The sequence below is a fragment of the Ochotona princeps genome, chromosome 2 (assembly GCF_030435755.1).
Source record: "Ochotona princeps isolate mOchPri1 chromosome 2, mOchPri1.hap1, whole genome shotgun sequence".
Taxonomy (NCBI): domain Eukaryota; kingdom Metazoa; phylum Chordata; class Mammalia; order Lagomorpha; family Ochotonidae; genus Ochotona; species Ochotona princeps.
The window spans coordinates 15869137-15884394 of NC_080833.1; the positions used below are offsets into that span (position 1 = coordinate 15869137).

A 15258-nucleotide genomic window follows, 5' to 3' on the forward strand; every position below is an offset into this window, starting at 1 on the left:
TCTGTAGGAGAGGAAGGGAATCCTGTCCCTAGATTTCCTGCATTATGCAAAGTGGGTACATGGGATGTGCGTGTGGAATCCTGGAAGGCTTCCAGGAGAACGCAGGGCTTGACCCGCACTTGGAAGGATCAACAGAATTCTGAACTTCCAGGGAGAGGAAATGGCACACTCAGGGCACAGAAAGTGGGACAGCAGCTGTCTGCTCTTGACGGGGGATATTCCCCATGTAGGACCTCACCACATCCCTGGACTCCAATGTCCCCATTTCACAGATTCTGCTCAGAGAGGTTGAGTCACAAAATTAGGAAGAATGATGAGATTGCAGGGACTCCAGGGCTTGGGCTCAGTCGCAGTGTGTCCCAGGAGCCTGAGGTGTGCTGTGGGTCTGGCTGTGCGTGTAAATCTGGTGTGTGTGTGTGTGTGACGTGTGCCAGGGCTTTGTACCTTCCTCTGCATGCTAAGCCTCACTTGGGGCCTGGGGTGCCAGACAGCAGGCGGTGTGTGTAAGCCATGAGCTTGGGTGCCCAAGTGTAACTCTGCTCATCTGTGGGTTGCTGTGGCATGGCAATGCTGGTAGTGTTGCCACGGCTGCCCTCATGCTTGTAAGCCCTTGCCTGCCCCTGTTACGGGGCCCTGGGAGGGAGCTTCCTGAAAGCCACGTTCCAACAGAGCCTGGAAGGAGGTGGGGTCACTTCTGCAAGACCCCACTACTAAGTGGACTCCACTGGGAACCTGTGACTGCAAGACCACTGTGGGGAAGGCACAAGACCCGCTGCTGAGGAGTTGGACCCTGGCTGGGAAGAGGAGACAGAGGGTGCAGCTTTGGGTTCACAGTGGCATGCGCGAGGCCCCAGGGAGGTGCTCGGAGACTGCTTCCTCCTGGAAAATGAAAGGTGTGTGCTGGAGGGCTTCCTGGATGAGGAGGCATTGACATTTGGTTTTGATACTGAAGAGGTTTATGTCGACAGAGATGAAATTGTGCAGGGAGGAGGCCATCCTGGAGGAGGTGTGTAAGAAGCCGCTGGCAGGCAGGTTCTGTTTCCTCTAAGCACAACCCCCAGGGTCTCTACCTGGGCCGCTCCCTCTGCCCAGAAGACTTGCCCTTCACACTTCCCGTGGACCTTGGCTCATTTCTAGACTCTGTCAAGGCACTGGGGCCCTGCCTTCCACAGCCCTGAGACCCGTCTTAAAAGGAAGAAGTCTGTCTTTGGGGTGATCCACAGGGCCTCACCCACGGCACCTTAGCAGTGGCTGTGCCAGGAGCTGTCTCTGGTTTCCTTGAGCTGTTGTCCCCTTCCACCCTCACTGGTGGGTCACATGGGAGAATGGGCCTCAGTGCCAGACCTAACAAACTGAGCTCTCACCGGGCATGGCACTGTCCAGGCTGTATGGTCAGGCTCTGTGGGAGGATGCTATTTCCGGAGCCTAAGTCCCCTCAGCAGTGCAATGGTATTTCCCATCATTCCAGATCTGTGGCACGGCTGTGGGGATGACGGAAACATGTCCAAAGTGCCGAGCACAGAGCAGGTGGGTGCCTGGCAGCTGCCAGGCCCAGGGACCAGAAACAGCAAAAGTCAGCTTCAGTCCTGTGGGTCCTGAGCTCAGGGGAGGCGCCCTCAGGCTGCCGACAGCACCTGCTCCTCCACTCAGATGGAACGCAGGGGTGGGAAGGATGTGTTCTTACTTCCTGGAGCTGGGGTAGTTGGGTTCACTCCCCTGAATAGCTGGCTCAGGACTGGGTCCAGCTGAAGCCAGGAGCCAGGAACTCCATCCCATGTGGGTGACAAGAACCCAAGCACATGAGCCGCCTTCTGACACCTTCCCAGGTGCCTTAGCAGGGAGCTGGATTGGAAGTGGAGCAGCCCGGACTCAAACTGCTGCCTGATGCAGGATGCTGGTGCCCCAAGGGCTGGCTGACCCTGCTTCACCACACCCTGGCGCCTGGCTCCCCTCTTCAGGACCCAGGTGATGGATTAGGTTGGGTCTACCGTGTTAGTCCCAGAACAACCATCCATCCCACGGGCCATGACCCTTACCACAACAGTCAATTTCATTTGAATCAATGGATCCCTGGCAGGGGGCCATGGGCATCCTGGTGGGGGTGGAGAGAGATCATTATTCCACCAATCACAGGTGACCTAAATCAGGTGCGGTCACAGCAGTATTGGCAGGGGACCCTGCACCTACTCAGGTGTGAAGGTCTCCTTTTATCAAGAGGTTCAGTAGCTGCCCAAGATCGTGGCAAGATGCGTCCCCAACACCCTGGCCAGACTGCTGCCTGTGACACTGCTCCAAACAGCTTCCTCACGGAAGGACTTTGAACTCTGCGGAGCCCTGACTTACCACCTGTACTCTCTTCTGATCTCCCGCTCTGCAGTGGGGCGGGTAGACAGCAACTGGGCTCAGGCTCCAGGACTGCTGCAAACACACACTCACCTGCTTCTCTCCCTGGGAGGCCAGGACGATCAGAGAGAAATGGGCCAAGAGAGCCCTGGGTGAGCCAGAGCCTGGGGAGGGAGGACGGAGAGCGAGAATGAGGGAGAGGTTCTTCCCTCCCGGGCCAAGCCCTCTGCAGGTGCCAGCCTCTTTGATCTCCCAACTGTTCTGCAGGGAAGTTTTGTGGATCTGGAGTATTGTGTGAGAGTGGGTTTAGCCACATCTTACAGGAAGAGCAGCAGTCGGCTGCTGCTGCCCCCGTGCCCGTCTGCAGTCAACTTCAGAAACCCTGGGGTGAAGCGCAAGCCAGCCGCAGCCGACTGGATGTGCTGGTCCTGGCAGGGGTGGGTGTGAGTCTGCTCTGGGGACCGCAGCAGCTTGGGCGTTGCTCAGGGCTCCGCCGCATGTTTGGGAACTGTCTGCTGTCAGCTGGTCTGCAGTGGCTAGAACTGGGACAGCTGGGACATCCATTCTCTGCCTTGTGCCTCAACCCACAGCAGGTGACTCTGGACTAAGAGAGCAGGTGGATAAAGGGAAGGGCCTCGTCGTGGTCCTATCATGTTTGCTTGTGTCCCATTGGTCAGAGCAAGCCCCACGTCCAAACCCAGAGGCAAAGGAAGACAGCACGTGGCACAGGACGGAGGGGAGATGGATCTGGCTGGGCTGACAGCACATAGACCAGTGAGGCTAAGGTGTAAACAGATGGGCAGTGGAGTGGTTGCAGCTCATGGACTCACCCACAGGCCAGCCTCCTTAGTACACAGCTGTTTTTCCTTATGGAGCCAATCGGCAGCAAGGGAGCCAGGGTGTGTCCACCACCTATGACACTGGCATCCCATGTGAGAGCTGGTTCTAGTCCCAGCTGCTCCATTTCCCATCCGGCTCCTGCTAATGCACTTGGGAAAGCACCAGAAGATGACCTGAGTGCTTGGAACCCTGCTACCCACGTGGGAGACCTGGCTTCAGGCTTTAGGCTTCAGCCTGGATCAGCCACGTGGGGAATGCAGCAGCAGACAGAAAATCCAGCTGTTCTTTCCCTATCACTCTGCAGCTCTGCATTTCAAGTAAATAATAAATCTTTTTTTAAAGATTTATTATTTTTTTATTGCAAAGTCAGATATACAGAGAGGAGGAGAGACAGAGAGGAAGATCTTCTGTCTGTTGATTCACTCCCCAAGTGGCCACAACAGCTGGAAGCTGAGCCAATCCAAAGCCAGGAGCCCAAAGCCTCTTCCAGGTCTCCCACTCGGGTGCAGGATCCCAAGGTTTTGTGTTGTCCTTGACTGCTCTCCCACGCCACAAGCAGGAAGCTGGATGGGAAGTAGGGTCGCCAGAATTAGAATCAGCGCCAAATGGGATCCTGGCCCCTGCAAGGCAAGGACTTTAGCTGCTAGGCTACCATATCGGGCCCATTAATAATAAATCTGGAAAAAAAAAGTACAGGAAGCAGGAACCAGGACCGGAAATCAAGCCCAGTCACTTGAACGTGGGATGCAGGTGTCCTAACCTTGAAGCTAGATGCCCACTGCCTGGACCTCTCCCCTTTAAGAAGCCTACTGAGAAGACCCACCCAGGACTAGAGCTTAGAGCTCCCTGGCAAGCTCATTGTCACAGGTCCCTTGTAGCTGCCAGAGGGTTGGGGGTCATGTGGTCTCTTATGGGGACGGAAGGTGCCAAGCTGGAAGCAGGGCTTTGTCCTCTGAGAAAGTTTGACCCACATTGAACAGTGTCTGCCGCACCTGTGATACAGGTCAGAAACCTGGGTCAGAAGTCATTGGCCTAAGGTCACACACTGGCCTGGGAGTAGCCGAGCTGGGATTTGAACCCTAGAAGCTGCCTGCCTCCCCCCACTCCCCATGACCACCACTGCCCAGGAGCTTCTGCTGAGCTCTCAGCCAAGCACGTTGCTGCTAGCAGATCTGAGCAGCTCTGGCTGTGACACGGGGCTCACCCTGTGACTTCTGCCCCTGACTCTGGAGCTGAGCGCTTGAAAGGCGTATCTTCATTGGACCTCCCCAAGATCCTAGTCACTGCCCCCGTACTCCAGAGGAGAATAAGGCAAACTGCCTGGGTCACCTACCCCGAGGCCTGAGCTCCTACCTCGTCCCTTGCTAATGCTGGTGCTGGGATCGGAGGGGCCCACCAGACAGCACAGGTGAGACCAAGGTGGCCCAGCATCCTCAGGAGGAGGCAATTGGGTCTTTACCCAGCAGAGCCAGGGTCCGGCATCAGCCTGCTCTACTCCCCACTGCATACAGGGCCAGATGGCCAGGGGAGAAAAGCCAACCCAGGCAGTAGAGTCTGACCAAGCTGGGTCCCCGCCATCCTGAACTTCATCTGACTTCTCCTATCCTCATCTCAGATTGACTAAGACCCAGGCACTGGGGATAGGTGGGAAGGGGGTGGTGAGACAGCAGCTTCCAGCCTTCACACAGGGTTGATGGGAGGGCGCCTCTGAGGAGGTGGTGACATGTGAGCCAAACCCTGAATGAAGATGGGCGGGGGAGGGGGAGAGTGGTGACCAGTGTGGATGGGACTGGGAAGCAGGGGTTGAGAGCAGGAAGTAGCAGGTGCAGGCTCACAAAGCACATTCGTGTTTCAGTCTGGGACAGTAGGAGCCGCTTCAGGCTCCTTAGGGAGTGAAGTGAGTCTAGGGACGCAGAGATATGTGAACAGGGGGCTTAGAGTGGGGTCTCCCACTTGATGGTGCCCAGTGACCCCTTCCCCTGTCTTGGGGTAGAGATCTCCCTCCCTGCTCGGAACTCAAGGGCTGCGAAGGTGAATCAGAACTCCGAGGGTCACACACAGGTTCGCTTCTTCCTGTGCTGGCCCAGGATCCCAGTTGCAGGACAAGACCTTTAGGGCGCGCCTGGCTCAGTCCCTCTGTGCCCCCAAGGGAACGAAGGCACCCCAAGGGTGGGCTGCTTCCCCAAGCCTTGCCTAACAAAAGCAGCCAGGCCCCGGCCACCTGCTCCAGCCCAGCAACGCCCCCCCACCGGCTGGCCTCCCCTGCCCCTTGCAGCCACAAACCTCTTTTGTGCTTGCTCCCTAGGGCTCCATCTCTGCACAGAGGTCACGGGCACCGCTGACCCGGTCCCCCTTGCCGGCGTGCAGGCTGGTAATTGAAAATTCCAGAATTCCCTGCTGACCAACTTACAGGGAAACCTGACACCCCAGGGTGGGCGGCGGCAGCAGGAGGGGCCGGAGAACATCCAGCTGTTCCCTTTTCTCCACCGCTAATCCCGCGGATTCCAGGAGAAAGGCCAGCCTGGCTTGATCATCTTCCCAGCAAATACCGCCTCCTTGCCATGCCCGGGTTATGGGGCTTAGGGGGATCAGAGCCTGGGTGAGCTGCCTGAAACCCAAGCCTGCCAGCTCAGCCCACCAGGCCCAGACCCCCATGACTGTGCAGGACCCGCTTGGGGCGGCTGGGTGGACAGTGGCAGAGTGAACAGGTGCAGGTGAAGTTAGCAGTGTAACAGCAGGACAGGAGCCCCAGCAGGGCATCTTCAGGGACCAAAGGGGTATGTTGATGTCCGAACCTCTCTGGATCCTACCCACCCTTTCGAGTCCCAGCTGCGTTGCTCACCTGTGTGACTGAGTTGGTTACTTCACTCTTCCACACCATCATTTCCTCGTCTCTAAAATGGGTATGATAACAACACCAGCTTCACAGAATGGATCTTAACATTAAAAGAATGGCTCAGAGGAAGCACCTGCTTTGGCGCCAGCTTCCTGGTCCCACCCCCTCGCAGGGCATGGCGGAGCACACCAGGGGCATTGGATCCAAGTTCGTTTCATGAAAGAGAGGTGGCCCCCTGTGTGGACCTCAGTGCCCCTAGTGCAAGGCCCAGCTCCCAGGCTAGGCTCCTGAGGCCTGCAGGTTTGATCCTCAGACAGTCCCCTTCCTGTCTCTGGCCCTGAATCCTCCAAGTGGGGTCTGCAAACCACAGCGTCCATTTCACCAGGTCGCCTGTGGGGAATGCAGCTTCTCAGGCCCCAGGCCTGAGGGGAAGGGGCCCCAGGGCTCCTGTGCCAAGGCCCCTGTGCCTACTGAGTCTGAGAAGTGGAGAGGAGGGGTGGCGGAACATGCCAGGAGGAGTGTGAGCAGGACACCCCTGGCCTGGTTTGGCACTTGACCCCTTAGCTAAGTTTTCACCCTGGGGCCAGGAGCCCCAAACCACACCTCCCCAGTCTGCAGATGGTACCTCCTGAGCCAAGCTAGCATCCACTGAGAAGTCAAGCTTCCGCCATTCGAGCCTCCAGAGGAAGGCAGGGAGCCTGTTGTCCCCTGAAGCCAGCACCCAGTGTGACACTGGGATCATAGGCCAAACCTGCAGGACTGTCACCCCTGTGATTCCTGCCTGTTCACAGCTCCCTGAGCCTGTGGACAGGGGTAAACACTGCTGGACTCCGCCCTGCGAGCTGGGGGTGTGGCCTAGCCAGAGGCATGGCCTGGCAGGAGGTCCCTGCCCCGTGAGTGCAAGCAGCCTCACTTCACCCTTCCCGTGGCTCTCCCTGCCTTGCTTGGTTGTACCCATTGGTGACAGACCTGAGATGCCTGGAGGATTCCGGCTTCCTCTTGCTCGTGGCCTCCTCACCCTGAGGGCCCTGGAGGCAGGTATCCTCTGGGCTTCTTAGAGCATCCTGTGATCTGCACTGCCCCTGCACCCATGCTCAGCCGTGCAGATTGGCTTAAAAGGACCAGGGCCAGAGGCTGCTTCCAGGAACCTGCCCAGGGCCCAGGGCCCAGAAGGGACTTCCTTAGCTGCTGTCCAGAGATGCTGACCACCAGGCCCTGCAGAGGAGATCACCTGAAGAATCCAAGACAGAGAATCCAGCACAGTGCTTGGGGCAGTGATGGCACATGAGGGTCCAGACCTAAGGGAATAGGACGCTCAAGGAGCGTAGTTGAGGCAGGAAGCCCTGCATGACCCACAAGCTATGTGACCCTGAGGAAGTCACCATGCCCCTCTGCGTCCCCACTTCCTCTTCTGCAAAGTGTAGCTCCAGGCCCCTCACCCCTCCCTCCTGCCATAAGGATCAGATGTCGCAGGCCAGCTGCTCTGCGCACGGTAGCCAGTGATACAGTGAGCTGTCCACGTGCCAGCCACCACCCTGAATACTTGGCCCAATTCCTGACCCTAAGAGTATAACTGCCCTGACTGGAGTCCCAGCTTAGGTAGCCACAGAGATCCACCAGGGGTGCTGGTACCCCCTATGCTGCTGCCACTCTGTCTGTTGGGTCTGGGGACAGGTGTCCATGGCTCTGGGGGGGTCCTGAGAAGAGTCAGGGCCTGCCTGGATACACCCCGGCCCCTAGGCTGCCCCATCTCCCAACCGGGACCTTTAACAGAGTGACAGGCAGGGACCATCCAGCTGCAAGGCTCTTCCAGCCTGGATCATGGCTCTGAGGAGACCAGGTCCAGAGAGGGTACAGCCCACCCAAGGTCACACGGGCAGTGTCTGCAGCAAAGAAGACAGTGTCAGGGGATAGAAACAGGGCAGGAAACAGATGCTGTGTGAGCAGCCCACCAGTGCTGGCCCCATGATTTCAGGCTCTTGCAGAGCCGGTCTGAGGGAGGGGAAGTCACCCTGCCTGACCCAGGATACCTGCTTGTCACCTGCCCAGGAGCCAGGAGGAGCCTGGGAGATGTCCTCTTCATGGCTTCCCAGGACCATGCAGGCCTGGGAAGCCTCACCATAGGAGAGGCAATGCCAGGAGCTCCTCCCTGCTCTGCTGTGGAGCTAAGAAGACATGGGTTCAAATCCCAGCCCCCACTACTGTGATCTCAGGAGCCAGCAGGTCAATTCCACTTGCTCGTGTAAAGGGCTCAGAGCCATGAGCTGACACGCAGTAGGTGGTTTGTGCACATGTGTCCCAGCTGAGAAAGACAGAAAGCAGGCTGGGTGCATGCTGGACTAAGGTGTCAAAAAGGCCACACGCTGTGAACTTGAACTCCCAGACAGCTCCCAGTTTCTCTGGAACTGGGGACATGGGCTGAATTATTTCCCAAAGTCCTTCTAGCCTTCTTGTCTCTGTGTAACCACTTCTTGATAGCATTAACAGTTCCTATAGCCGAGGATGGGGAAGATAAATTGGCTGGTTCTATTGAGATGAAGTTTCCATGAATACAGTGGCTTTTAAAATATTTATGATGTTCTGTGCCCACCACTCCCACAAAGTTCCAAAATGTTCCCATCATCCCAAAGAACACTCCAGACCCCTTGTTCCCCATTATTCTTTCTCAAGTCCCCTCAAACCACCACTCTTACTGTCTCTGAATAATTCGTGTAAACAGAAGCATCCAGGGGACCATCTCTGTGTCTTCCGTCTGTTTGGTTGGTCCATGAGGGTTCATCCACCTCACAGCAGGGTTCGGGACCCTGCTGCTTTTCATGGCTATGTGATATTCCACCTGCTGTGTATCTATGTTCCTGTGGGTAGCCATTTGCCTCATCTTCCGTTGTTCACTGCCGTGAGTGGTGCTGCTGCAGATGGTCCTGAAGCGGCTCTGTTGAGGAGCCTGTTTGCCTTGGGGAGCACCAACAGCTCCCCACCAACAGTGGCTTTGTCATTTTCAATGCTACCATAACGCACACTCAGAAGAGGTCACTAGACAGTCCCAAACCTCTCTCTGGCAGCAAGGCCAGCTACCAGCAACCCCACGGACACTCTACCGTGTGGTGCGTGGCTAAGCTGTGTGGTAGGTTAGGCAGATTGGGGGCATTTCAACAGATGCATTCTCACCTTGCAGTTGGTTTCTTAGGGTGGAGCCCAGACAAAAGCCCAGGACTGGCTGCATGGACTTCAGAGTGGAATTGCTCCAGTAAATGCGCAGATGTTTTTGGGGAGGGATCAGTTTTATTCAGTGCTAGAATCTCCAGCACAGAGTAGGTGCTCCGTGCCAATCTTGAATCAATGCAACTCACACCTTCTCCATCCCCATGACCACCCCTCTACTTCCCTTTCCCAGGGCTGCTGGCCCCATGTCCACAGTCTGTGTGTCCCCAGCTAGCAGGCCAGAAATCCCAAGATGGAATGAGCAGCATCTGGTCCACTGTATTTGCAGCCAGGATGAGGGGGATGCCCAGGGCATCTCTGGACTCTCTGGCTTGAGCTGCCCCAGGAATCAACACTGGGAAGGGCGAAGTTGTTGGTATCAGCAAGGTGCCCCAGAAGAGTTCAGGGGCTGTACTCACAACCGCACAAGAGCCCTTATGTCCCCCACTGCTACCCCTGTCTGCTTGTCTGAGCTGACTCTGTGGCCTGGACCACATGCCTGGGTCCTCTGGTCCCACGATTCCCTTGTGATCAGCAGCTGTACCCCCACATGCCCATGCCTGATCCCGACCTCTGTCCTCTCTTATAGCTCCATCGGCCGTGTCCATCATGCACCAGGTGAGCCGTACTGTGGACAGTATTACCCTGTCTTGGTCCCAGCCAGACCAGCCCAACGGTGTGATCCTGGACTACGAGCTGCAGTATTATGAGAAGGTACCTGTCCCCACCTGCTTCCCTGGGGTTCCTCTCACAGGCCCGAGCTTGGCAGATCCACAAGCCCTGGGCCTTGTGCAGCAGGAGGAGTGCTGGCCACCATGGTTACCTGGTGCCTGCTCTGGCTCCGCTGCTGCTGGCTGTGAAGCCTGGAGCGTGTGCCTGGGTCTCTCTGAGAGAGCTCCCACCTGCTGGCTGAGCCTGGGCCAGGGCAAAGCCTGGAGACACAAGCTCTATCCAGGTCTCCCCTGTGACTGGCAGGAACCCAATGATGTGAGCTATCACGCTGCCTCTCAAGGTGTGCGTTGGCAGGAAGCTGGAGTGGGAAGTGGCACTCCAAGCTGGGGTGTGAGCGTCTTCACCTCTGAATGTCTTCCCCAAAGCCGCCGCTCCACTGGGTCTATGAGAGTCAGTGGGATGGGCAGGCTGCTGCCACACTGTGCCTTGTGCTCAACAGAGGCCGAGCACATCCCTGTCCTGTGCTGGCCCTGCCTGCTGCACAGTGGGCCAGGACAGCATGGTGTGAGGTCCAGAGAGTGCAGAGCCACACAGAGATACACAGCATGGGTCCAGGAGGGCACATGGGGGATGACCATCCTCTGGGCTGTGCACTGTGGCCTCAGAAATCCCTCTGATGGGTGACTTCTGAAAAAATTGTTATTGATCAATTTTTATTTCATTTGAAAGGCAAGGAGATCCATCTGGGTCCTTTTTTTTTTTTTAAGATTTATGTATTTTTATTGCAAAGTCAGATATACAGAGAGGAAGAGAGACAGAGAGGAAGATCTTCTGTCCAATGATTCACTCCCCAAGTGAGCGCAATGGCTGGTGCTGCGCCAATCCAAAGCCAGGAGCCAGGAACTCCTCCGGATCTCCACGCGGGTGCAGGGTCCCAAGGCTTTGGGCTGTCCTCGACTGCCTTCCCAGGCCACAAGCAGGGAGCTGGATGGGAAGTGGAGCTGCCGGGATTAGAACCGGCGCCCATATGGGATCCTGGTGCATTCAAGGCGAGGACTTGAACTGCTAGGCCACAGCGCCAGGCCCCCATCCGGGTCTTTCATATGGGTGGCAGGGCCCAAGTTCTTGAACTAGCCTCTGCATCCCAGGATGCATTAGCTGGGAGCTAGATCAGATATAGAACAGCCAGACTTGAACTAGGCACCTCTACGGGGGTTGCCAGCAGCCCAAGAGGCAGCCTAACCACTGGGTCACACACCTGGTCCCTTGACTGATGACTTCCTGCCCACACCAGAGGCATCCTTTGCAAGGTGTCACCGGGCTTCCATTTAAACCAAAGTGTAAGTGACTGACAGGAAGGAAACCCTTTGAGGGCACACCTCCTGGGAACCGGAAGTGGTTGGAAAAGCTCTCCCTATTAGCAGAGGAACATGGGGAGAGGGTTCTACGTTCCTGAGACTGGCTGGACCCCTGCGCCCTATTAACAGCTGGTTATGGGGTATCACACTTTGGTGATACTCAAGACCCGTCACACACCAGCCCGGCCTGACCCGGCTTGATCCAGTTTACCCTATAAGTGCTACAGTTCCAGAAGTCAGGGTTCACGTTTCTCCATCTGCCCTCCGCCCCTTCTTCCCAGCCCCCTGCGCCTGGCATTGAGCACTTGCTTGGTAAGCCAGGATTGAGTAAGTCAGTGAACAGATCTCTCCCCAGGGCCCGGCCATGCAGACCTCCCCACAGAGGCTCCAAGCACCCACTGATCTTGGGGCTGCCCTCTCCTTGCTGCCCATGCATGCATGCCCCCACCCTACCCCATCCCTGCTTGTCAGAATCTGTGGGGTCCCAGACAGGTGTCACTTGCTCCGGGGTGGGGGGGTGTGGGATGTCTTCTTCCGTGGACTCTGCCCATCTCTAGAAACACAGAGAACTGGTATCAGGTGCCTGTGTCTTCCCCCACTAAGCCCTAGCTTGGCTCAGCCCCAAGCTGGGAACAGCCAGCATGGGAATGAAGGAGTGAAGGTGGGGTCTGGCTGGCCGGTGACTGGACTCCTCCCCACCCCCACCTCTCCCTCCATCTAGGCAGCTCCAATTCATCTCTGCCCAGGGTCAGGCTTTGGCCTGGTGTTGAAGACACCAATCGGGGTGCCCAAGTCCCACAGCCAAGTGCCTGGCTTCAGTTCCTGGCCCCTGACTCCAGCTGCCTGCTAACGCAGACCCGAGAAGGTAGCAACAATAGCCACCCACCTGGACTGGGCTCCTAACTTCACCCTCTGGCCCAGCCCAGCCCAGGACCAGGACCACAGCAGACATTTTGGCAGTGAATGAAGGAATCATCTCTTTCTCTAATTGATTAATTAATTAAAAATCACAGATTGGGACCAGTGTTATGATGCCAGCAGCCCATAGCAGATTGCCGGTTCTGACGCTCTACCTCAAGTCCAATTTCTTGCTAATATGCCTGGGAAAGCAGCAGTTGATGACCTCATCCTTGGGCCTCTGCCATCCTTGTGGGTGACCTGATTATGGGGGTTCCTCTTGGCTCTCGCCTGGGTTATTGCAGCCATTTGGAGGCTGAGCTAGTAGATGCAAAACCTCTCTCACTCTCTCATTCACGCTGCCTTTCAAATAAATAACTAGATCTTAAAAAATCACAACTGAAACATCACCTCCTCAGAGAAGCCCTCCCTCACTGCCTTGACCAGGGCAGGCAACCTTTCTCCCACCTGGCACCGCCATGAATGGGGTTACTTGCTCCTTCCATTCTGAGCTCCATGGGGGGAGCCTTTCACTGTCTTCACTGTGGCCCAGCACACAGCAGGGGCTTGAGCAGCATGTGCTGGTGGCTCGAGGAAGCACAGCCATGCAGGCCAGCGCAGTGTGTGATGTGCAGGCAGTGGCCCTGCCCTCACTGGGCACCCTGATAGGAGCCAGTGGTTCCAGTTCAGGACTCCCCAGGCCCTGCCAGAGCCAGCATTCCCACCATCCAGCAGACAGAGCCTCAGTAATTCAGAATTCCAAAAAGGAAAAAAAAAAAAAAACCTAATTAAGAAGCTTTGTGATTAAGCGAAACTGAATGCGTTTGTCCCTGAAGACGGGAGCGGAAATGAGGAATCCCGATGCGCGTTCTGCCTGCGACCCATTTCCTGCCGCAGCTGGCAGGCCTGGGAGGCTGCTGGGGGTGTGAACCAGAACACGGCTCTGGCCTACTTTCCACTGCAGCCGGAGCATCTCCAGGCCCCTGCGCAGGGGGCCTGGACCAGCAGGTTCTACGGCAGCTGGGTGACCACCAGCTCACAGGTCCTGGGTGCTCATGATGTGCTAAGGCATGGCCCTCCCTGCTCTCACTCTCATAACTGAATGGGAGGGGAAACTAAGGCACAGAGAAACATGTGACTTGTCCAATGGCACTTGGGGCCTGGCGGCCGGGCAGGCATGTGGCCTCGTGCCTGGGCCTCCTGCCTCCCAGTTATTTCCCAGAGACACTTCCGAGACAACTGTTGGGAGGTGGTAAAACCAGGAGCTTAGACACAGACAAGAGAGGTAGGGTTTTGGGGACAGCAACCGGAGGTCTGGCTGCTGGGAGAGGGGACCCTACTTTTGTAGGGCCTTCTACCAGGCCCTGGGCTACAGAGAGGGGACCATGTGACAGTTGCTCATGGGGGTCATTGGACTTTTGCTGTCACCAGCTTTGGGCTGGACCCAGAGACAGAAGAAGTAGCCAGGGAAACCGATTCAATACCAGCCAAGAGAAGGGCCAGCAAGCTCCTCCACACACACCCCAGGACACCCAGGAGAAGCCCTTGGTCCTGGCGGGGGAAGGGCAGCCTGCTCTGGGTGACCTTTGAGCCGAGCCTTGAAAGATGGGAGGAGTTCACCAGCCAGACACATGATGCGAACAGTCATCCCAGGCAGCAGGAGCAGCATGCTCGAAGGCCCTGGGGCAGCAACATGCCGGCCACATTCTGTATGCAGGCAGGCAGAAGGGAGTGTGGCCGGAGCAGCACAAGTGAGCGGGAGACCTCCAGGGGAGGCTGCAGGGGAACCGGGGCCAGTGGAGGTAGGTCTCTGGGGAGGCTGGGTGTGATTTCAAGTGTAATGAGAAGGTTCTGGTCTGATGCGATCTGTCTCGGATCACCGTAGCTTGCTGTGTGTTGTCAGGGATGGCAGAGGGGCCTGGAAACATGGAGGAGACCTTGTGCGAGGCTTCTGTGGGATAATCAAGAAACAGCAATGGTGGCTGGATGGGGAGGCTTGGTGACAGTAACGGTGCAAAGCTGACAGGTGCAGACAAGACTGTAAACCCCTGGGTTGGAACCAGGGACCCACCATGGCTGGTTCTGGGCATGGGGTGCCTTCCCCCAGGGTAGATGTGGAGCTGGCTGGGGCCAGAGGCCAGTCGAGATATGATCTCTTAGAAGACATTGGAGAGTGTACTGAGGGACAGCTGGCCAGACTGGCAGAGTCCAATGGAGCGCACGGGGCCAAGAAGAGCACAGCAGGGCAGTGGGCCTGCGGGCCACGGGGTGGGGACGGCAGTGGAAGGGCAGGAGGCACAGGTGCGGCTTCTGCCGCCACGCTCCCTGCTCAGTCACCACCTCTGCCTCTGGGGAGAGACATCCTGCTTGAGCAGCTTCACATCTGCCAAGTCCAGAGCTTGCCCCTGCCCAGCACTTGGGAATCCCCCCGCCACCTGCTGTAGGGTTCCTCCCTGAATGTTCTGTGTGGTCCTAAAGGGCCCCTCCACCTCCAGTGGGCACCATGTTTGGCCTCTGGCCCCAGCTCCTGTGGGATCTTCCCCACCTGCCTGAAGCTGACAGCCATTCTGCCAGCAGCCTGTGGATGCCTGCTGATGAATGGGTTGGCCGCGTGATAGCCCCGATGCTGGATGTTTCCATCACTTCCGGTGTCCCGGGGAGGTGGTCTGTTTGGCAGCTGTCCCCAGCCTCACTGGGGCAGGCCATGCTCGTCTCTTTGGAGCTCCAGGAGGGGGTTGTCCCTGTTGGTCCTTATGGGCCACAGGAATTTCAATATTTTCTTGAAGATATGTCTACTTGTTTGAAAAAAAGAACTGTTCCATCTTCTGGTTCACTCCACAAATTATTGCAACAGCCAGGCTGAAGCCAGGAGCCAGGATCTCTGTCTGGGTCTCCTGCTTAGGTAGCTGGAGTCCAAACCCTTGGACCATCCTCTGCTGCTTTCCCAGGTGCAACAGCAGGGAGCTGGATGGGAAGTGGAGCATCTGGGACTCGAACCAGGACTCATATGTGACGCCAGCATGACAGGTGGTGTCTGAACCTGCTGTGCCACAGCAGCAACCCTGGATTTCAATGTTTATGCAGTAAAAACATCTAGGAAACAGACATGAG

General features: G+C 56.8%; 2 protein-coding genes across 4 annotated transcripts in view; both read left to right on the forward strand.

Moving 5' to 3' along the window:
- Positions 1–15258, forward strand: part of C1QA (complement C1q A chain) — a 280199-nt gene that overhangs the window by 197461 nt on the left and 67480 nt on the right. The window lies entirely within an intron of this gene.
- EPHB2 (EPH receptor B2) overlaps positions 1–15258 on the forward strand; it is a 163648-nt gene that overhangs the window by 130888 nt on the left and 17502 nt on the right. For all 3 annotated transcript variants that reach the window (XM_058676615.1, XM_058676624.1, XM_058676633.1), the window contains exon 6: positions 9810–9934. In XM_058676615.1, the coding sequence (XP_058532598.1) occupies positions 9810–9934 (125 nt within the window). The remainder of the gene's footprint in view (positions 1–9809; positions 9935–15258) is intronic.